At 37.3% G+C, this 25,318-nt stretch overlaps 1 protein-coding gene across 3 annotated transcripts in view; it reads right to left on the bottom strand.

Annotated features, from left to right (window-relative positions):
- The window catches only part of tp63 (tumor protein p63), a 76,362-nt gene that overhangs the window by 44,172 nt on the left and 6,872 nt on the right, over positions 1-25,318 (bottom strand). For 2 of the 3 annotated variants that reach the window (XM_089001859.1, XM_089001860.1), the window contains exon 4: positions 2,651-2,908. In XM_089001859.1, coding sequence (XP_088857985.1) covers positions 2,651-2,908 — 258 coding nt within the window. Of the gene's footprint in view, positions 1-2,650; positions 2,909-14,347; positions 14,598-25,318 lie in introns of those variants that run through there. The other variant, XM_089001861.1, reaches the window with a different exon arrangement.

The raw sequence follows: 25,318 nt of genomic DNA on the forward strand, positions 1-25,318 counted from the left end.
CTAAGCGCCTTTCAAAACTCTCAAGGTGACTTTACAGTCACAGGATAAGTTTTTCTGTGGGTGAGCAGCGGCAGCCACACACGCCAGCATTCACTCAACCCACTTATAGAAAGCTAACTAGCCAGCTGGTTATAATAATAATAATAATAATAATAATAATAATAATAATAATAATAATAATAATAATAATAATAATAATAATACATTTAATTTCTAAGCGCCTTTCAAAACTGTCAAGGTCACTTTACAGTCACGGGATAAGTTTTTCTGTGGGTGAGCAGCGTTCACTCAAGCCGGAAGTAACTCAAATGGCTAGCTATGTATTTGCTATATGGCTAGCTGGCTATCTGGCTAATTATTTAGCTATCTAGCTATTAGCTATCTATTAGCTAGCTAGCTAGCTAGCTTTCTATCTATTTGATAATAATAATAATAATAATATCTATCTATTTGATAATAATAATAATAATAATAATAATAATAATAATAATAATAATAATAATAATAATAATAAATGAATGTATTATTATCCTGTGATTTATTAACTATCAATTAGCGAGCTAGCTAGCTTTCTATCTATTTGATGATAATAATAATAATAATAATAATAATAATAATAATAATAATAAATGAATGTATTATTATTCTGTGATCTATTAGCTATCAGTTAGCGAGCTAGCTAGCTTTCTATCTATTTGATGATAATAATAATCAAAGTCAAAGTCAGCTTTATTGTCAAATATTGGATTGGATTGGATTTGCCTTTATTAGTCTCAATGATATGCATAACATACAGCACAGATGAAATAATAATAATAATAATAATAATAATAATAATAATAATAATAATAATAATAATAATAATAATAATAAGAAGAAGAAGAAGAAGAATATCTAATATCTATCTATGTAATAATAATGATAATAATAATAATAATAATAATAATAATAATAATAATAATAATAATAAATGAATGTATTATTATTATCAAATAGATAGAAAGCTAGCTAATTAATAGCTAATAGCTAGCAAGCTAGATAATTAGCCAGATAGCTCACGAGCCATATAGCAAATAGACAGCCAGCCAGATAGCTAGCTAGTTAGATATGGTTTGGCTTCTTAGTGTGGCGGTGCAGAGTGTGTGTGTGGATAAAAAAATGGCCGACAGTGACGGTACCAAAAAATGCATATTCGCCATATTCGCGCCGAACGAAACTCTGTCAGGATCTTGAAATTGTCTTTCGACGCAACCGGGGCGAGAGAAGTAAAATGTCAGGTGTTCAATCCACAGCTTCTGTTCGGGCTCTCATTCGACAAGAGTGATGAAAACGCAACGTCGGGGTTGGAAGTCACAACAATTTAAGGTGTTCACAGTGCTGACAGCAGGTTAAAGTTTATGGTGGTGTGATGACAGAGGTCAATGGCCGTCCAGGTGTGGCCACGTGACGCCAGGTAACCGCTCTCTATCATTAACAGCTACATCTGCTACATAGTGACTCCCCACGCCCTCCACCCCGAGAAAATAATGGGAATAAAAATCAAGCAGAAGTACCATCGACTGCATTTTCTTGAGGCTACGCAATGAAAACACCGAACAGGTATGCAAAGTGGCGTGTGTATATGCCCGTATAGGCACACACTTTTCCCACCCAATAATCAGATGGTGAAATGCAGTGTTGCTGCGTGAAATTGTTCCGATTGAGCTATGGTGCAGGCTACACAATGAAAAGCGGTGACAAGTGCCCAAAACAGCATTCGTATACTAGTTATCTGGCTACCTATTAGCCCTCTAGGTATAGATATATATGATATGATATGATATGATATGATATGATATGATATGATATGATATATATGATATGATATATGATATGATATATATGATATATGATATATGATATATGATATGATATATGATATGATATATGATATATGATATATGATATAATATATGATATGATATGATATATTATATGATATTATATGATATGATATGATATATGATATATGATATGATATATGATATATGATATGATATATGATATATGATATATGATATATGATATATGATATATGATATATGATATATGATATAATATATGATATGATATTATATGGTATATGATATGATATGATATGATATGATATGATATGATATGATATATATGATACGATATGATATATGATATATGATATATGATATAATATATGATATGATATGATATGATATTATATGATATATGATATATGATATGATATGATATGATATGATATATGATATATGATATAATATGATATGATATATGATATGATATATGATATGATATATGATATATGATATATGATATGATATGATATATGATATATGATATATATGATATATGATATAATATGATATGATATATGATATGATATATGATATATGATATATGATATATGATATGATATATGATATATGATATATGATATGATATGATATGATATGATATGATATATGATATATGATATATGATATGATATGATATGATATGATATGATATATGATATGATATGATATGATTTTATCTTATCTTATCTATTGAATAGCATATAATTGATTCTTTGTATAAAACATGGCCACACATGGCAAACGAGTATCGGTTGGCTTACCGTCCAAGTTGCCGACTTGGCCGTGCTGGACTGCTGGAAGGACACGTCGAAGGTATGCGGGCCGGCGTAGTCGGTGTTGGACGGAATGGCGGGCGAAGGCGACAGGGCGTCAAACGTGGAACTGGGCTGGGCGTAGGGCGACGGCGCCGTGACGCCGTTCTGGGCGTGCTCCGTGTTGTACGGGCTGGTTGACGTGGAGCCTCCGTTTTGGATGTTTTGCTCCATGCTGTTCAACAGGCCCAGGTTGGTGTACTGGGACTGGGATTGGGATTGTGGGTAAAGGGGGGGCGGGGCAAAGAGATTTCATGTTTAAATTTCAACTGTACATTTAATATTTTCTTATATACATCAATCATAGTACGGTCGAGTAGCATGACTTTAATATATTACTTCAACATCAAGTACTACTTTCCTACTGCCCATCGTTTTGGTTACATCCATAGAATACATAGCTAACCACAAATGGGTGGAGCTTAACTATATGCAACTTATTATTGTCGGGGAATTGAAAATATGACGTGGAGCGCCATTGCCGAATTTGTTCGGGTTTTGGTTTGTCATCCTTGGGTGACAATAAAGCACTGGCCAGACCTCTGACAATGTTTTTCCCTTTTTACGAGGAGGCTGAATTTGCCTTTTTTCCCGTGGTTATAATAATAATAATAATAATAATAATAATAATAATAATAATAATAATAATAATACATTTCATTTATAAGCGCCTTTCAAAACTCTCAAGGACACTTTACAGTCACAGGATATTTTTTTCTGCGGGTGAGCAGTGGCAGCCATACGCGCCAGAGTTCACTCAACCCGGAAGTAACATAAAGTAATACATAAATAAAATAAAATAAAATAATAGATAGCTAGCTAACCAGCCAGCTAGATAGCTAGCTAGCCAGCTAGATAACTAGATAGCTAGCCAGATATCTAATAGATAGCTAGTGATGTAGAAAGCTAGATAGCTAAGATAGCTAGCTCGGTCGTCAGATCGCCAACTAGATACGTTTTGCGCTTTGTTACAGCTTCAGCTGTTGTTAAAGCGCTATATAAATCAATATTGTACTTTGTACAGCCACCCTCATTTCAAGCTCAGATAACTCCAGACCTATATAACTTAGGAATGAACTCTTTTTTTCTGATCGTCTGGCAGTGAATGAGTTAAACATTCAATTTAAACGTATGTAAATGAAGAGTCACTTATAGTTGGATTTTTATATTGTTGAAATAAGAAATGCTAAAAATCTATAAAAACAGACAAAAAAAAAACCATAAATACGATTACAATTAAAGGACAACCGACGCCTCCGCACAAGTTGTGTCCATAATTTGTAAAATGACTTCAAATGACTTCTACTGAGCGTATTTTACAAAGATTCCACCGCATATAGCTATATTTTACGTTTTAAGACTCGCGCTGAATATTCAGGAAGTCTTGTTTTCGAGTTGATGACAATTCCTGACGTGACGTTACGGAGGGAACGCCCCTGACCGAGAAAGCGACACACAATGCATTTGGAGTACTTCGTTTGGTCTCAAAACTTCGTGTTGATGCCGAAATTAGAAGGAAAACAAATAACGCGATGGTGAATCGTTGTGTGTTGCAGCAAGACTACTATTTGATACTAGTTGACACAAATTCCCAGCAGACAAATCAGCCCATTTCCAACGGAGCTTGGGCGTCATCTTGTGCATTTTCTGGGACGCTACGTTGGAGTCCAGACTGCTCGAATTGATACGGAAGGACTTCTTTAATCGATTGCAAACATTTATACTTTCCTCTTCAGAACTATTTGAATCATATACACAAGGGGGCGGGACCTTCTCAAACTCACCATTTCCAAGGTCATTTTGAAGTAGTTTTGGGACACTTTAAGTCATGTTTAATGGTGTTTTGCATTTGACTAAAAATATCAGCCTGCATGTTTTGGGTATTTTAGATGCTAGAAAACGTTTTTCTAATGTCAGTTAGGAAACAACAAAATGGTGTCGGTTGTACTTTAAATTAAAGAAAAATCCATTTTTTTTTTTAAATTTAGCCTGTTGCAGCAAGAGGGATGTATTTGGGTGATTTAAAAAAAAATTGGAATCGACACAGGTTGGCATTTTATATTTATTGTCCAGTTTAATTGCTACATATAGCCGACAAGTATCTCTAAATCAAAAATATGTATCTTTATATCCTGTATTTTCTATTTCATAAAGAGCAACGAAGGATTATGTGACACCTGAGGACTTCAAAATACCTCACAGTCTAGTTGGCTGGTTTAAAAAAAAAACTTGCGAAGAGATCAAAGCTAAATGGTGCTAAACACAAATTGTGCGCTAATGGCTAACACTTCTCCCTCCAAAAAAAAAACAACAACAAAAAAAAAAAACCTCATCCTCACTTTCCAGGAGATAAAAGATCCAAAACATAGCCGTCTTCAAACGCAATCTCGCCGTTCCGTTTATAAGCAGCGCATTTCGGGATGACCATAAATCTGTCGTGGATTTATTTACAGCCCCCCCCCCCCCTTCTGGAATGACCACAGCTGTCTCTTCCACTCGCAACCCCCCCCCCCCCCCATCCCCATCCCACTTCGACACCCCCCTTGCTGGCCAGGTGTTAACGCACCCTTATGAAACGCTGCTTTGACACACATCCACATAAACACATATGAGGAAACACACAAGCCGTCGCCACCAAAAGGGGTCATGGGGGGGTGGGGGGTCATCTGAGTGCGGGCAGAATGCGGGTCAAAAACCCAACGAGGCACCGCTAAGCTCCGGAAAGAGCGTCGTTCAAAAGCCGTGCAGGTGTTGACTTTGACCCCTCTATCACCTAATTTTGTGTTGGTGTCATTTATAATAATAAAAATAATAATAATAACAAAATAATAATAATAATAATCATCACAATAACAACAATAATAATAATAATAATAATAATAATCGCAATAATAATAATAATAATAATAATAGTAATAATAGTAATCACAATAATAATAATAATAATAATAATAATAATAATAATAATAATAATAATCACTCAACCCTAAAGTAATAAAAAGTAACTCAAATAGATAGAAAGCTACCTGGCCAATTGATAGCCAACAGATACCTAGCTAGATAGCCAGTCAGTTAGATAGTGAATAGATAGCTAGCTACATCGCTAGCTAGCCAGACAGATAGCTAATAGATAGCAAATAGCTAGCAAATGATGGTATAATAATAATAATAATAATAATAATAATAATAATAATAATAATAATAATCACTCAACCCTAAAGTAATAAAAAGTAACTCAAATAGATAGAAAGCTACCTGGCCAATTGATAGTCAACAGATACCTAGCTAGATAGCCAGTCAGTTAGATAGTGAATAGATAGCTAGCTACATCGCTAGCTAGCCAGACAGATAGCTAATAGATAGCAAATAGCTAGCAAATGATGGTATAATAATAATAATAATAATAATAATAATAATAATAATAATAATAATAATAATAATAATCACTCAACCCTAAAGTAATAAAAAGTAACTCAAATAGATAGAAAGCTACCTGGCCAATTGATAGCCAACAGATACCTAGCTAGATAGCCAGTCAGTTAGATAGTGAATAGATAGCTAGCTACATCGCTAGCTAGCCAGACAGATAGCTAATAGATAGCAAATAGCTAGCAAATGATGGTATAATAATAATAATAATAATAATAATAATAATAATAATAATAATAATAATAATAATAATAATAATAATAATAATCACTCAACCCTAAAGTAATAAAAAGTAACTCAAATAGATAGAAAGCTACCTGGCAAATTGATAGCCAACAGATACCTAGCTAGATAGCCAGTCAGTTAGATAGTGAATAGATAGCTAGCTACATCGCTAGCTAGCCAGACAGATAGCTAATAGATAGCAAATAGCTAGCAAATGATGGTATAATAATAATAATAATAATAATAATAATAATAATAATAATAATAATAATCACTCAACCCTAAAGTAATAAAAAGTAACTCAAATAGATAGAAAGCTACCTGGCCAATTGATAGTCAACAGATACCTAGCTAGATAGCCAGTCAGTTAGATAGTGAATAGATAGCTAGCTACATCGCTAGCTAGCCAGACAGATAGCTAATAGATAGCAAATAGCTAGCAAATGATGGTATAATAATAATAATAATAATAATAATAATAATAATAATAATAATAATAATAATAATAATAATAATCACTCAACCCTAAAGTAATAAAAAGTAACTCAAATAGATAGAAAGCTACCTGGCCAATTGATAGCCAACAGATACCTAGCTAGATAGCCAGTCAGTTAGATAGTGAATAGATAGCTAGCTACATCGCTAGCTAGCCAGACAGATAGCTAATAGATAGCAAATAGCTAGCAAATGATGGTATAATAATAATAATAATAATAATAATAATAATAACAACAATAAAAATAATAATAATCACTCAACCCTAAAGTAATAAAAAGTAACTCAAATAGATAGAAAGCTACCTGGCCAATTGATAGCCAACAGATACCTAGCTAGATAGCCAGTCAGTTAGATAGTGAATAGATAGCTAGCTACATCGCTAGCTAGCCAGACAGATAGCTAATAGATAGCAAATAGCTAGCAAATGATGGTATAATAATAATAATAATAATAATAATAATAATAATAATAATAATAATAATAATAATAAGAAGAAGAAGAAGAAGAAGAAGAAGAAGAAGAAGAAGAAGAATAACTCAACCTTAAAGTAATAAAAAGTAACTCAAATAGTTAGAAAGCTAACTAGCCAATCGATAGCTAACAGATACCTAGCTAGATAGCCAGTCAGTTAGATAGTGAATAGCTAGCTAGCTAAGTATCTATTAATCTATTAGCTAGCTAACTTTCTATCTATTCGCGTTACTTCTGGGTTGAGTGAACGCTGGAGCGCGTGGCTACCGCTGCTCACCCACAGAAAAAAAAAACTGACTGTAAAGTGACCTTGAGAGTTTTGAAAGGCGCTTAGAAATGAAACGTATTATTATTTATTATAATATGGGGAAAACAGACAAAAATGGGGGGGGGGGGGGGGGTACAGATTAGATTAGATTAAATGAGCCTTTATTTGTTTCACAATGGAGACATTTACAAATAGACGACAAAACCAAAAGCCATTTTGTCTTTTCCCAGAGTGAAATGACATCACTGCTACTTTGAGGGATGTTGGTTGGTGCTGCGGGTGCGCGACCATGACGCGGAGGCGACAGGCGAACATGATCAAATAATAGCTGGGAAGAAAGAAAAGGCATCGGAATGTCACCCGCCTGGGATTAAAACACCCCCGGTCATCAAGGATTTGCCTGTTTAATTGACTGGAAATCAGGATGACGCCTTTGATTAGAAAAACAACAAGACTGAATTCTCTTTGATGTGACTCTGCCATAATGGCCCTTTAAATAAGTGCCTCCGGAACATTCCCAGGACTTTGGGAACGTAGATCAAGATCCTTGACATCGCTGGCTATTGGCTATCTGTTCGTTGGCTAATGGCTATCTGTTCGCTGGCTAATGGCTATCTTTTCGCTGGCTAATGGCTATCTATTCGCTAGCTATTAGCTATTCGCCAGCTAATAGCTATGTAATGGCTATCTGTTCGCTGGCTATTGGCTATCTGTTCGTTGGCTAATGGCTATCTGTTCGCTGGCTAATGGCTATCTATTCACTAGCTATTGGCTATCTATTCGCTAGCTATTAGCTATTCGCCAGCTAATAGCTATGTAATGGCTATCTGTTCGCTGGCTAATGGCTATCTATTTACTGGCTAATGGCTATGTATTCACTGGCTACTGGCTATCTGTTCGCTGGCAATTGGCTATCTGTCCGTTGGCTATTGGCTATCTATTCACTAGCTATTGGCTATCTATTCGCTAGCTATCAGCCATCTATTAGCTATCTAATGGCTATCTAATGGCTATCTATTTACTGGCTAATGGCTATCTATTCGCTGGCTATTGGCTATCTGTTCGCTGGCTATTGGCTATCTGTTAGCCGGCTATTGGCTATCGGTTCCCTGGCTATTGGCTATCTATTCACTAGCTATTGGCTATCTATTCGCTAGCTATCAGCTATCTATTCGCTATCTAATGGCTATCTATTTACTGGCTAATGGCTATCTATTCGCTGGCTATTGTCTATCTGTTCGCTGGCTATTGGCTATCTGTTCGCTGGCTATTGGCTATCTGTTCCCTGGCTATTGGCTCTCTGTTCGCTGGCTATTGGCTATCAATTTGCTAGCTATTGGCTATCTATTCGCTATGTATTAGCTATTCGCTATTTTCTAGCTAATAGCTATCTAGTTGCTAGCTATTAGCTATCTATTCGCTATCTATTCGCTAGCTACAATAATATATTCCATCTATTTGCTCTCTGTTCGCTGGCTATTGGCTATTGGCTATCACTTCGCTAGCTAGTGGCTATCTATTTGCTAGGTATTAGCTATTTGCTATTTTCTAGCTATTAGATATCTATTCGCTGGCTAATGGCTATCTATTTGCTAGCTATTAGCTATTCGCTACCTAATAGCTATCAATTCGCTAGCTATTAGCCCCCTTTATCCCAAATATGTCACCAAGTCTGCTCGAAGCCTCTTTGGAAAGCCTTTGAGGCCAAGTGGGAAGCTGTCGGTTCGTTTTATCAAGTACAATTTGACGACAATTATTGATCATTCGCACAGATCCGACGTAGCACGGAATATACTAGCAAAATCCGTCAGGCATTCAAGCCGACTTAGCCCGAGGGAGGGGTTAGCATGAGGGACCAGAGTGTCTGGAGGGGGTTATGGGAGGGTGGGGGTCATTAAAGGAGGTGTGTCTGGGTGGTGTTTTGAGGGTTTGGGGGGTAAAGGTGGTGGTCTCTCCACACCGATGGCAGCAGGTGATTGTATCAACATCAACACACCATCACAGCAATTACCAGCCTTGGACGGGACGCATTGTCCGCTTCTAAGAGGGGCTCGTGGGGGGGCTTTGTGGCTTTGGGGGTGAGGGGGGGGGGCTTTGGAACATGATCCCCTTCGGCTTTGCGGTAGGACTGAGCCGGACACCACTTAAAGACCCCCACACCGCCCGCTTTGCTTAACAACAGGTTGAAAGGCAGTGACCCCTACACACACCTGCTAAACGCTACCTGCAATCTGAGGGGGTGGGGGGCAACGCACTCCCCCACGTACAAAATAAATACAGTGATACCTTGGCTTACGAACTTAATCGGTCCTCAGACAGAGTGTGTAAGGCGAAAAGTGTGTAAGTATGTAATTTTCTAAAAAATAAATGAATAAAAATACAAGAAATACCCCAAAACATTCTTTTTTTTAAATCCCATAATCCAATTATTTTTTTACAATTTCTATTCTCCACCTGTGTGCCCCCCCTGCCCGTCTCAGCACGATAGAGGACAGAGCTTTCAGCTGCTCTGCCCCCAAACCCTGGAACTCACACCCCCTTTTACCTATCTGACCTTCTTCAAATTTCTATTCCCTCAGATCCTCTTCCTCCCTCCACCACTGTGTGCCCCCCTGCCTGTGTCAGCACGATGGGGGACAAAGCTTTCAGCTGCTCTGCCCCCAAACTCCGGAACTCACTTCCAACATTCGTAACATTGATTCTCTTCCCGCCATCGAATCCAATCTCAAAAGTCACCTATTTAGAATCGCATTTTCTGTGTAGCTCTTTTTTCTTGTTTCTATTTATAATTGTATTTTATTTATTGTATTCTATTCGTGATTATATTTTATTTATTATAGCACCTATGCTTGTCTGGGACTGTAAAGTGTTCTTGAGAGCTTTGAAAGGTGCTTAAAATGAAATGTATTTTTATTTTTTTTATTTTTATTTTTAGTATTATTATTAACAATGAAAAATATACACAACTAACTGTCTGCATTGATAACATTCCGGAAAAACAATCAGGGCCTCTGGGGAAAGTGCAACGGAATGCAAGTCGCACACCACAAACAATTGACGATGTTGTCATCCTAACCCTGGCGACCCGGGCCTCACGCTTGCACCAAAAAAAAAAAAAAAAAAAAGCAGTAAATGCTTTCAAAGCAACTCAACCGAGTGTCAAAATCACAACATTGACATCCATCACAGCATTTGAACCCTGGATTGCTTTTCTAAAGTCAGCTACTCATTTTCACTTTCGTGCCACCAAAGCGAATTAATCACAACTGTGCACATGCGGAAGCTATATCAAACATCAAAGACCAGCAAAAGAAAAGAAAAAAAACTCAATTAAAGGACAACCGACACCATTTTTTTGTTTCCTAATTGACATCAGAAAAACGTTTTATAGCATCTAAAATACCCAAAACACGCAGGCTGATATTTTTAGTCAAATGCAAAACAACAATAAAAATGACTTCAAGTGTCCCAAAACTGACACAAAATGAGCTTGGAACCGGGGAGATTCAGAAAGTCCCGCCCCCTTGTTCGTGATGTCACTATTGGTCACACACTGCCTTGCTCCAGAATCAAAACAATGGCTTCAGAGAGTTCAGATTCGGAGAAGATGCTTTCTTATTACTCATCCAGTTATGAATATGATTCAAATCATTCTGAAGAGGAAAGCATAAATGTTTGCAATCGATTAAAGAAGTCCTTCCTGTATTCATCTAGAACTGCTTCATGTCACAAAGAGGGTACAGCAAATCCTGAAGAATGAATGACTCTCTGTGTCTTTGTGTTGTCATATTATTTGTTATTTTGTTTTTTTTTTCCTAAGATGGTGGCGCGTGAACATGCAGCGGCTCTTCTCTCTCCCGGCAAATTGCCGTTTTCGTGTTTATTATGTTTGTCAAAGGCATTAAAAGTGTCTTTCACGCTGGGTCCGAGAGGACAGTAATTTCATCTGTGCTGTATGTCATTCATATTAGCATATGTGACATTAAAGTTGACTTAGCCTGATCATTTTGAGGCGTCTGGACTCCACTGTAGCGTCCCAGAAAATGAACAAGATGGCGCCTAAGCTCCGTTGGAAATGGGCTGATTTGTCTTCTGGGAATTTGTGTCAACTAGTATCAAATAGTCGTCTTGGTGCAACACACAACGATTCACCATCGTGCTATTTATGTGTTTTCCTTCTAATTTCGCCATCAACACCGATCAACACGAAGTTTTCAGACCAAAAAAAAAGTACCCAAAATGCATTGTGTAACACTTTCTCGGTCAGGGGCGATCCCTCCGTGACGTCACTTAGGGGATCGACATCAACTCGAAAACAAGACTTCCTGAATATTCAGCGTAAGTCTTAAAACGTAAAATATAGCTATCTGCGGTGGAATCTTTGTAAAATACGCTCAGTAGAAGTCATTTGAAGCCATTTTACAAATTATGGACACAACTTGTGCGGAGGCGTCGGTTGTCCTTTAAGTATTGACGCAGATTGTGTTTTTCAAGGTGTGGTCCACCCACACGGGTAAGAAGCCCAGAGAACTCGACAAGACATCCAGATTTACTGGCACAAGATCACGATGTTGAGTTCAACAGAAGCTGCGAACGCGGAACTAACATCGAATGAAAAACACGACAATGTCGTTTGAGTTTTTCCAAGGTGTGGTTCGTGTTGTGGGAATAAATCAAAATGATGAGAAATGACATGCACAGAAGCAAATGAAAGGGCTAAGGGGGGGGGGGGGGGTTCTAAATATGGTTCACATTACTCAAAGAAATCAAAATGGCATACGTTTAACATGACTTGGATTGTATTTCAATCAAATTTGCCCCAAAAATAAAATGCTACTCAAATGGCAAAAAAAAAAAGTCTGGGGGGGGGGGGGGGCAGTTTTTGTTTTCAAGGTGTGGTTTATGTAATTTATTATTATTATTATTATTATTATTATTATAAATAAATAAATAAATAAATAAATAAATAAAATGTACATTTCTACACTGTGAGACTAATCTAAGTAAAACCAATCCAAATCCAATGTAAAATAAATAAATAAACAACCAAACAAACAAATAAATGAACAAAACAAACAAACAAATAAATAAATAAATAAATAAATACATACATAAAATGTACATTTCTACACTGTGAGACTAATCTAAGTAAATCCAATCCAAATCTAATGTAAAATAAATAAATAAACAACCAACCAAACAAACAAACAAATAAATAAATAAATAAATAAATAAATAAATAAATAAATAAATTAATTAAAAATGTCAATGAATAAATGAATACAAGCGCATGGAAGAATTTTTTTTACAAATTGCAAATATTGGCATAAAAATGGAAAAAGACAAGATTTTATAAATATTTTAAAATCACAAACTAAAGGACAATGACAACAAATGAGTGGAAGTTTCTATCGAGAATTTGATGTTTTTGCTTTTTTTTTTTAATTAGTCAAAAATTTCAATGAAATTTTTCAGAATGAATGAAAAAAATGTTTTTTTGCAGGTGTTTTTAAAGAATCAACAATTGCAACGTGATTTAAAAAAATGTTTTTGTAGTTTTTTTTTTCAAGAATCAACAATTACAGTGAGATTTTTCAGAATAAACAAAAAATATTATGTTTTAGCAGTTTTTTTTAAAGAATAAACAAAAAAATGTTTTTGCTGATTTTTTTCAAAGAATTAACTGTTGCAGTCAGATTTTTCAGAATTAACAAAAAATGTTTTTGTAGATTTTTTTAAAGAATTAACAAATGCAATGAGATTTTTCAGAATTAACAACAAATGTGTTTTCACTGTTTTTTAAAGAATTAACAAATGCAGTGAGATTTTTCAGAATTAATTAAAAAAAATGTTTTTTCTGTTTTTTTACAGAATCAACAATTGCAGTGAATTTTTTTTCAGAATAAAATAAAAAAATATGTTTTTGTAGATTTTTTTTAAAGAATTAACAAATGCAGTGAGATTTTTCAGAATTAACAACAAATGTGTTTTTGCTGTTTTTTTACAATTAACAAATGCAGTGAGATTTTTCAGAATTAATAAAAAAAATCAGTTTTTTTAAGGAATCAACAATTGCATTGAATTTTTTTTTCAGAATAAAATAAAAATATGTTTTTGTAGATTTTTTTTAAAGAATTAACAAATGCAGTGAGATGTTCAGAATTAAAAAATAAAAATATATATTTTTTGCTGTTTTTTTTAAGAATCACCAATTGCAATGTGAGTTTTCAGAGCCAACAAAAAATGTTTTTGCAGTTTTTTTCTTAAAGAATCAATTAGTGAGATTTTTCAGAATAAACCAAAAAATATTATGTTTTGGCATTTTTTTAAAGAATCAAGAATTGCAATGTGATTTTTCAGAAGCAACAAAAAAAAAATATTCGGAAAGTATGGGGAGGGAAAAAAGTAAAAAATTCAGTCAACAACAGAGAATTGTCTCAAAATTTTTGAGAAAAAAAAAAATATAAAGTATTACTCCTCAAGAACTATAAATACAAAAAAATAACTCATAAAGACAGTTGACGCTTTCAAAATGGAAGCGAGCGCCGTTTTTGCCCGCGCATCCTGGTGTTTACATTCCACGCATGCTAGCATTCCCATTCAGCAAATCCAATTGAATCAAACGAAATATCAATACATCCAACATTTGGGCTATTTTTTTTTATGGGGGGGGGGGGGGGGGTTGTGGGCTGGGGTGGGGTGAGGAATTAGGACATCCCTTGTCAATTGGAGGCCCGTCAACCTTATAGGCTTACCTCGCTGTAGGGCGTACTGTTGCCCGTCTCCAAGTACAACATGTTGGCGCTGAGATTGAGCAGGGCGGCTGCTGTTTGCTCCACCGGCTCCAGGATTCCCCCCTTGAAAAAAATCTTGATACGGAGCGCAAATGACGCTGAATCAATCGATTGCGCTGCTTTGGTTTTTTTTTTTTTTTTCGGAGGGGCCGGGGTGGGGGAAAAAGGAAGAAGGAAGGAAGGAAGGGGGTAAAAACGGGATTGCTTCGTTAGCAACGTGGACGGGTGAGGAGAAAAAAAAAGGTAAGAAGAAGCTCCAGATAGAATCCATGGGAGGGATCTTATATACTGTCAACTTAGGAGTGGGGGAAGGAGGGGGGGGAAAGAGGTTGGAAGGGCTACCTGGGAGCTACCTGAGTCCACGCCCATCCTGGGATAGAAGAGGCTGCCGTTTCCCCCTCCCCCTTACAAATCACTTTTGTCCCAATGGGAGTGTGAGAGAAACCTGGAGAATTGACTAGAGAAGTTCCGATTCAAGACGTTTTTAGAATAATAATACAGTGATACCTTTGCTTACGAACTTAATTGGTTTCCCAGAGTGTGTAAGGCGAAAAGTGTGTATCCCAAAAATTAATTTACCATAGGAAACCATTAAAATGAGAATAATCCGTTCCCAGGTCCCCATAAAACATAATTTTCTACTTTGTACTTTTCTTATCCTTAAAGGACAACCGACGTCACTTTTTTGTTTCCTAACCGACATCAGAAAAAATACCAAAACACGCAGTATGATATTTTTAGTCAAATGCAAAACACCAATAACAATGACTTAAAGTGTCTAAAAAGTACTTCAATTTGAAACCGGAAGTGGCCAGTTTCAGAAGGACCCGCCCCCATGTTCGTGGTGTCACGGCAAGACGTCTTGCCTTGCTCGAGAATCAAAACAATAGCTTCAGATTCGGAGAAGATGCTTTCTTGTTACTCATCCAGTTATGAATATGATTCAAATAGTTCTGAAGAAGAAAGCATGCATGTTTGCAATCGATTAAAGAATTTATTCCGTGTCATTTTGAGGAAATGTCGCACCCAAAAAAGGCAGAACATGGCGAAAAAGCCGTGTAAGGAATTAATCAGCCCGTTTCCACAGGCTGATTAATTCCATCCATGGAGCTTTGTCGCCCTCTTCTGCCTCTTTTTAGTCCTACACGACCTTTTCAGACCAAACAAAATGCACTGACGTGATGGAAGGACTGCTACAATGTGTCCTTTTTTCGGTCAGGGGGGTTCCTTCAGTGACGTAGGGTGAGGACTCATCACCAACTCAAAAACTTCCGGAATATTCAGCGCGAGTCTTAAAATGTAAAATCTAGCTATATGCGGTGGAATCTTTGTAAAATACGCTCAGTAGAAGTCATTTGAAGACATTTTACAAATTATGGATACAACTTGTCCGGAGACGTCGGTAGTCCTTTAACTTTTAATAGCATCTTTGTTGTTGTTTTTGCCCAATTTAGTGCATGTTCTTTAAAGGACAACTGACACCATTTTTTTTGTTTGTCACAGATGACAACCAATCACTGCTCAAATCCAGAAAAGAGGTGAAATCTTTGATTTTCAATTGATCGCAACTTGGCAAAATGGCCGCCACCAGAGCATGAGTTCATCATTCCATTTGCTTAATCCGTATTTCAAAATAAATCTCCTTGTGACGGCGTCCATTTTGAAAGACACGCTAATAAAGCAAATGGCTGCCGCAAAAGAAAGTCAGGGACGAACGAGGACCCGTGGACACAGTGAGAGTTACGGCGGTGGCTTCGTTAGCATACCAATGAACAATAATTACCCCCCGCCCACTGAAAAAAAAAAACCCTCCCCGCCTTACCCACAACAACGTCGAGGCTTTGTTCTGCATTGTGTCATCACAAACAACTGCTGTCGAAGCGTTGTGGGAAACAGCGACTTGACTGATGCTACGATGCGCTCACGAGTCAAATCGGCAACAATAATAATAATAATATGTCATTTCTAAGTGCCTTTCAAAACTCTCAAGGTCACTTTACAGTCACAGGATAAGTTTTTCTGTGGGTGAGCAGCGGCAGCCACACGCGCCAGCGTTCACTCAACCCACTCATAGAAAGCTAACTAGCCAGCTAAAAGATAGCCAATAGCTATCTTACTAGCCAGCCGGATATCTAATAGATAGCTCACTAGATAGCTAGCGAGCCAGCTACATAGCTAATAGATAGCAAATAGCTAGCAAATAAAGTGCTCTCAAGGACACTTTACAGTCACAGACAAGCATAGATACAATAATAAATAAAAGACAATAGACCGTATGTCGGAAGTTAATTCCGATATGTTTTGCTCCAATTAAGGTGCGATTCGGCAATCGTCAGGGCCTGCAAGGCCTTCTCTGCAGGACTAAAACATTATGTGAATAACAGACTAATGTGAATTATATTTTGTCCATGAATTCTTCTTAAATACAGTAAAGTGTCGTTATATCGATATTCTCGGGAGTCGGAAAAAATATCGATATAACCGGAGTATTGATATATCCGATCCTGCTGCATGTAAATTTTCTCCTTGCGTTCATAGAAATAGTATCGTAATAAGCAGTACTATCGATATAACCCATATCGATATAACCAGACTTTACTGTAATTCCGAATTGTCTTTTAGCTTCCTTTCATTGCTTTTCCCCTGTTATGCTGCTTCCAGATGTGTGTTTTCGTATTTAAGCATTGAACCAATCACATTTCAGCCATTATTTGTTACCGGGGTCAGATATCGACCTGAAAGCATTCACAATCAGTCCTGCAGGCCCTGGAGCATAAAATAAGTGTCGATGAAACTGTTGCTTTGCACAATCAGACTTCGAGTTGGCAACCCAAAGGCCTGCTGGAAGGTACTGGCAACATCAGAGTTTTCGCAATTTATGATTGACTCGTCACATGATTGGCTAGTCGCTCGCCAATCATAGTATCACAACAAAAACATTAAAGAGGCAGGCAGACGACAGTGAGTTTAAACTTTGATAGTTCAAAGGGAGAGTGTAGACTGCAAGGTTAAAATGTCCCAACAGTCAGGCTCCACAAATAACCCGCACAAGCCATCTGTACACTTGATGCAAAAAGCTATCAACCCAGCTAAATAGAACACAATTGATGAGGAACTAGGTAAAATTATCGCAGAGAGGGATCATTCCTCAAGATGGTGAAAGAAGAAGGTTTAATGCTGATGAAACCGGCCACTCCATTCCATCAAGCCATCAACGACCATCACAAAGGTAAATAAAATGACTTTATTATACAGTACCGTTTATTTCTTTCATTATAATACCGTATCACATTTATTATACATAAAATAAGGTATATTTTGTGTAGATTTAAGCCTTCGAAAATGAGAAAGTAGAAAATTATGGGGACCTGGGAACGGATTATTCTCATTTTAATGGTTTCCTATGGGAAATTATTTTTTTGGGGATACACACTTTTTGCCTTACACACTCTGTCTGGGAACCAATTAAGTTCGTAAGCCAAGGTATCACTGTAAATAATTACGAAATGTCATACGACACATGATACGATACTCATGATACACGACCGACTCCAATTACGATACAATTTAGTCCGAATACGATGACATCGTATCTAATTACGATATGATCCGATTCATCGACAATATTTTTTTTTTTAGAATTGCCGCGTTTGGACAAAAGCATTCACGACAATTACGATGTGTGGATTGTTTTCCCTCACTTGCAATCGTTCCAAATTCCATCCGATGGTCCCCCTTCCACAAACCACGCAGATGCCTCCGAGTGTTGTTTTAACATGATTAGAAGTTTGTTTAGGTGGGCTAATGATCCCCCTCGCAAGTAGACTTTAAAGTGTTGATGCGTTGAAGCCCCCAACCCTCCACCGCCTCCAGGCCGTGTAACACAGGGTGGGGCTGCTGATTGAAGACACTGACGAACTGGAAGCGCTCAAGACCTTCGAGAGACTTTGGAATTCATTCTGGTTAAAGGACAACAAGCTACACTTCCTGCACATGGACATTTATTACGCCAGACAATGTGCAAAAAGTCGTCCATTACGGTGCCAGGGTTTTTGTCATTTTCACTCAAATTTGTGGGACCCACGGAATATTGACTTTCGGGACTACATAAACATTCAATGCAACATAAAAAACCTTAGACTCTCCTCTTTCCTTAAAAAAAGTGTTAATTCCTAAGTTACATGGGTCTGGAGTTATCTGAGCTTGAAATGGGGGTGGCTGTACAAAATACAATACAATACATATAGATTTTTATCGCGCTTTATCAACATCTGAAGCTTTAACAAAGCGCTAACATGGACAAAAGGCAAATGTTGCCCCCTCGTGGAAGGGAAAAACATTACCAGAGGTCTGACCGGCGCTTTCCTAGCACCCCCCCCTGCAAGAAAAGACAAAACTCGAACAAATTCGGGAATGGCGCTCCATGTCATGCTTTTCAATTCACAAATAAATTTGGGAATGGCAGTGAATGAGTTCATCGCTTCTGGAAGAAATTCATGAGAAAATGTTTTTAAGTCGAGACGCGTTTTCCATTAAAATTCCCCAATCCGTTCCAAGCCCCGCCTAAATTCAGATAAATATTTTCTCAAGTACAAAAATGCGTCAAAATAGATAACACAGGCATTATTATTTTTGTATTATCAATAAGACATAATGTCAAAAACAAAGAAAAGACTTAAAGGCCTTCTCTGCTGGCCTAGGAAGACCCACAAATATTGGTCATTTAACTTTTAATAGCATCCTTGAGGGTTTTTGCATGTCCTTTCTAAAAAGTTATTTTTGCCTGGCCTTTTGTAAAGAACTGATCCGAGGATGTTTGCTTTGGTCAGCTTTTAACAATCCTTCTTAAATGTCCATGGCAAACATCAGCACAGTGAGCCGCAGCCTCTGATGAACACCTTTTCTGGGCGAATCACATTTACGTCAAACTATCGCAACGCCTCACATCCCAAAGACATAATTTAATATCATATTTCATGTTGTGCTAAGCTGTCAGTGTTACGGTTTTGATTAGCAACAGGCAACCTTTCTCAGACTAAAACTTTTTCGTTTTGTGTTTGATTGACTTTTAACCAGCGACGACTCCGGAAGAAGCCGGGAAGCACTAACGCAAAGACGTAACGCGATTCTCCCACTCCCGAGTGACGACGGTGCCACTGTTATACCTTTCAAAAGGTGCGCCGTCGCCACCTTACCCCAGCGTTCACTCAACCCGAAAGTAACTCGAATAGCTAAAAGGCTAGCTAGCTAGATAGCTACTACATACAGTAGCTAATACAGTAGATAGCCAGCTAGACAGCTAATAGATAGCAAGTGAGATATCCAGCTAGCTAGCTAGATAGCTAATAGATAGCAAATAGATAGCAAATAGATAGCAGATAGATAGCAGATAGATAGATAGATAGATAGATAGATAGATAGATAGATAGATAGATAGATAGATAGATAGATAGATAGATAGATAGATAGAACGATAGAACGATTGAACGATAGATAGATAGATAGATAGATAGATAGATAGATAGATAGATAGATAGATAGATAGATAGATAGATAGATAGATAGATAGATAGATAGAACGATAGAACGATAGAACGATTGAACGATAGATAGATAGATAGATAGATAGATAGGTAGATAGATAGATAGATAGATAGATAGATAGATAGATAGATAGATAGATAGATAGATAGGTAGGTAGATAGATAGATAGATAGATAGATAGATAGATAGATAGATAGATAGATAGATAGATAGATAGATAGATAGATAGATAGATAGATAGATAGATAGATAGATAGATAGAGATTGACTGATTGACAGATTGATAGAACGATAGATAGATAGATAGATAGATAGATAGATAGATAGATAGATAGATAGATAGATAGATAGATAGATAGATAGATAGATAGAACGATAGATAGATAGAATGATAGATAGATAGATAGATAGATAGATAGATAGATAGATAGATAGATAGATAGATAGATAGATAGATAGATAGATAGATAGATAGATAGATAGATAGATAGATAGATCGATAGAACGATAGAACGATTGAACGATTGAACGATTGAACGATAGATAGATACATAGATAGATAGATAGATAGATAGATAGATAGATAGATAGATAGATAGATAGATAGATAGATAGATAGATAGATAGATAGGTAGGTAGGTAGGTAGATAGCTAGATAGATAGATAGATAGATAGATAGAACGATAGATAGATAGATAGATAGATAGATAGATAGATAGATAGATAGATAGATAGATAGATAGATAGATAGATAGATAGATAGATAGATAGATAGATAGATAGATAGATAGATAGATAGCAAAAAGCTAGCTAGCTAGATACCCGAATAGCTAGCTAGATAGCCAGCTAGTTACTTCCTAAATTTTAACCCACCATTGTTATGTAGTTGTGATAAGGAAGGATATTTTTACAAGTAGAGCGGAACACCAAACCTCTCTGAGAACAATGCCATTTTTAATATCCATGTAAAATGTTCCATATTTCAAGATTTTGATGCTTTTTGCAACCTTTCTCTTCGCTATAAACCCTTTTCGTTTTGTGTTTGATTGACTTTTAACCAATGACTCCGGGAGAAGCCGGGAAGCACTAACGCAAAGACGTAACGCGATTCCCCCACTCCCGAGTGACCACGGTGCCACTATTATACCTTTCAAAAGGTGTGCCGTCGCCACCTTACCCCCCCCCACCCCCCCAGTACCCCGATAGCCCCTTTGACTCAACACACAGCTGATCCCCCCCCCCCCCACGTGTTATCAATGTGTAAAATCAGCTGTTTGCTGGGCAGGATATAACGTTACTTCTCCTACTACATTCCTCACTGTTACTCTAGCCTCTTGTTTGCATTACCCTAAACTCAACCACTACACTCTTACATAGGCTTGAAGGGGGGGGGGGGGGGGGGGGGGGAGACATCCGCACTGATCGATGAGAGACGGGACTTGTGTTAAATTGTTGCCCCGCAGCTAGGGGGGGGTTGGGAGTGGGGGGGTTAGCGATGGGTGGGTTGGGAAAGAGGAATTTCAGATTAAACATAAAACCCTCCACCATACAAATAAGCTCCTCCGGGGTACTAAACACCAAGCTGACATTTAATGACTCTGTAGAGGCATACCTCAAGGAGGCTGGGAAAGGGGCGAGGGTGTTGGGGGGAGGGGCTTAAGTGGTGGTGGTGGTGGTGGGGCAGGGATATCAGAAAATTGAAAAAAATATATATTCTATGCATAATAGAAATGCCCGAAGACTGTGGCAAAAAATGTTTCATAAAAAGAACTGTACACAGTGCATGTATTGATATATGCAACTGTATTTATATTTCAATACAAGTGGTGGAGCAACACATGCAGACAGATAATATACTGATACTGAAGATTATTCTTTCTCCTCTGCGTAGAATAGTGCTTCTTTGCAATTTGTTGATGATGATACTAGTGCTTGTGTGTTCTACCGGAGAGAAATGCCTACATACTTGGCAATAAAGATGATTCTGATTCTGATCCTGAACGGCTACATTACTACATTTGACTGAGAAGCAACAGTCACTATACTTGGGCCCCCCCAGCACAGATTGAAACAAAAAAAAAATATTACTTTGTATTTAACTCATTCACTGCCAGACGATGTGCAAAAAAATGTGTCTACTCCAGTGCCAGGGTTTTTGTCATTTTCACTCAAATTGCAGGACCCACAGAATATTGGCATTTAGGACAACATAAACATTCAATGGAGCGTATTAATAATAATTCCTAAGTTATATGGGTCAGGAGTTATCTCAGCTTGAAATTGGGGTGGCTGTACAACGTACAATCCATACATATTGATTAATGTCACGCTTTTCTAAGTATTCTATGTTAGTTTTCTAAGTATTCTAAATAAGTATATTCTAAGTATAAAAGTAAGTATTCTAAGTTTTCTAAGTATTCTAAGACCCACAAAATATTGAGGACTACATAAACATTCAATGCATTCAAAGAAACCTTGGACTCTCTTCTTTCATCAGAAAAAAAAGTGTTAATTCCTAAATTATATGGGTCAGGAGTTATCTGAGCTTGAAATGGGGATGGCTTTACTACAGATAATCCATACATATTGATTAATGTCACGCTGCAGGACCCACATAGAATATTGAGTTTTTGGACTACGTAAACATTCAATTGATTTAATTCCTAAATTATATGGGTCAGGAGTTATCTGAGCTTGTAATGGGGGCGGCTGTACAAAATACGATGCAAGACATACATATTGATTTATATAGGGCTTTAACAACAGCTGAAGCTGTAACAAAGCGCTAACAAGGACAAAAGGCAAATGCTGCCCCCTCGTGGAAGAGAAAAACATTGCCACAGGTTTGACCAGTGCTTTATCGGCACCCAAGCATGAAAAAACAAATTTGGGAAAGGCACTCTAAGTGATATTTTCAAATGAATTCGGGAACGGCAATGAATGAGTTAATCGTTTTTTTTTTTTTTGGGGGGGGGGGGGGGGGGGGGGCCTACATTGGATTCCAGACGGCTCGAATTGATTCGGAAGGACTTCTTTAATCGATTGCAAACATGTATGCTTTCCTCTTCAGAACTATTTGAATCATATTCATAACTGGATGAGTAACAAGAAAGACGCAAGAAGCAGTGTCGGATTTTTCATTCAGCAACATGACAAACATAACATATGACTTTGAAATGACGCTAAGTACAGATTCCATTGGAAGTGGCGGCGGTGGGAGGGGTTGGGGAGGCGGTTCAAAGGTCAGGGCCATCATTCATCAACAGAGCACACAGCCTCTCCTTGGGGGAGGTAACATCACTCAGCTCCACTAAACAAATTTATATTTGCCACGTTTCCCAGCCTGCAGCCTTCCGTTTGAGGTCCCCCCCCCAAAAAAAAAATGAGGTTCACTTTTTTTTGGAGTGTCATGACCAGAAAAGGAATATATCAAAACAAAACACAAACCATTTCCAGGGCTATTTCAGACAACTTATGCATGAGCTCATAATAAAATACAGTGATACCTTGGCTTACGAACTTAATAGGTTCCCAGACAGAGTGTCTAAGGCAAAAAGTGTGTATCCCAAAAATTAATTTCCCATAGGAAACCATTAAAATGAGAATAATCCGTTCCCAGGTCCCCATAAAACATGATTTTTTTTTTACTTTCTATTTTCTCAGCCTTACAGCTACACAAAATATACCTTATTTTATGTATAATAAATGTGCTATGGTATTATAATTAAAGAAATAAACTGTACTATATAATAAAGTGGTTTTATTGACCTTTGTGATGGTTGTTGATGGCTTGATGGAATGGAGTGGCCAGTTTCATCAGCATTAAACACTTGATGAGGAACGTAGCCTTCTTCTTTCGCCATCTTGAGGAATGATCCCTATTAGGTGCTTTCTCTGCGATAATTTTACCTAGTTCCTCATCAATTGTGTGCTGATTAGCTGTGTTGATAGCTTTTTGCATCAAGTGCACAGATGGCTTGTGCGGGTTATTTGTGGAGCCTGACTGTTGGGATATTTTAACCTTGCAGTCTACACTATGCTTTTGAACTATCTGCACAATTGTGGAAGGAGGAAAAAAACATTGTCAGAGGTCTGGCTAGTGCTCTATCGGCACCCAAGCGAGAATAAACAAAACCCGGATACATTCGGGAATGGCGGTGTACGTAATATTTTCAATTCCTGAATAAATTTGTGAATGGTAGTGACGATGTTCCACTCCAGTGCCAGGGTTTTTGTCATTTTCACTCAAATTCCAGGACCCACAGAATAAAGAGTTTTAGGACTATATAAACATTTAATGCAGCGTTAGAAACCTTAGACTCTCTCCTTTCATCAGAAAAAAACAGTTAATTCCTAAATTATATAGTGTCCGGAGTTATCTGAGCTTGAAATGAGGGCAGCTGTCCAAAATAAAATGCAATACATACATATTGGTTTATATAGCGCTTTAACAACAACTGAAGCCGGAACAAAGCGCTAACATTGGAAAAAGGCAAATACTTTCATCATGAAAAAAAGAGTTAATTCCTAAGTTATATGTGATTGGAGTTATCTAAACTTGAAATGGGGCAGCTGTCCGAAGTACAATGCAAGACTTACATATTGGTTTATATAGCGCTTTAACAACATTTGAAGCTGGAACAAAGCGCTAAAATGGGAAAAAAGGGAAATTCTGCCCCCTTGTGGAAGGGAAAAACATTGCCAGAGGTCTGACCAGCGCTTTATCAAGCAAGAAAAAACAAAACCCAGACGAATTCGGGAATTATTTTCCACGTCATATTTTCAATTCCCGAAAAAAATTCAGGGATGGCAGGGAATGAGTTAATAAAAGTGAACCATGAACAACAGCCAGAGAAGTGAGGCTAAATTGCAAGGAATGTTGGTTTTCGTCATGGCAACAAATTTGAATCATGACTCACTATGAATGAAAAAAACGGGAATAAACTTCGCAATTTGGATAATTCAGCGCATAAAGGCAATGTTATGCGACCCACAGAAAAAAAATGAAATTATAAACCCAATGCGAACACTTCCGAGGTAGGTCACAAGGGGTCAAAGTGCACTGTGAGATCATATCAGCGAGCCCTTACAGACAACATCTGCTCTGCATCAAAGTCCGTCCCGAGGAAATTCCATTGTTAGCGAGGAGAAATGTCGTACGACTTGATGACCGCAAGTCCTGGATGTCCAGACCACTTCAAGCGAAAGTCGCCTACAGCTTTTTTTTTTTTTTCATGGCGACCAATCATAAAAGTTGTCATTGTAAAGTTTTACCAGGAAGTGCGGAAACTTCGGCTGTCATCCGACTTGATCCAAATTATGTGAGATTTTAGCAATACTGATTTTACTTTGTAGGAGCCAAATATAAGAAGATAAATTCTGGAAATT

Source organism: Hippocampus bargibanti, linkage group LG07 (genome assembly GCF_051943395.1).
Source record: "Hippocampus bargibanti isolate YZ-2025 linkage group LG07, ASM5194339v1, whole genome shotgun sequence".
NCBI classification, from domain to species: Eukaryota; Metazoa; Chordata; class Actinopteri; order Syngnathiformes; family Syngnathidae; genus Hippocampus; species Hippocampus bargibanti.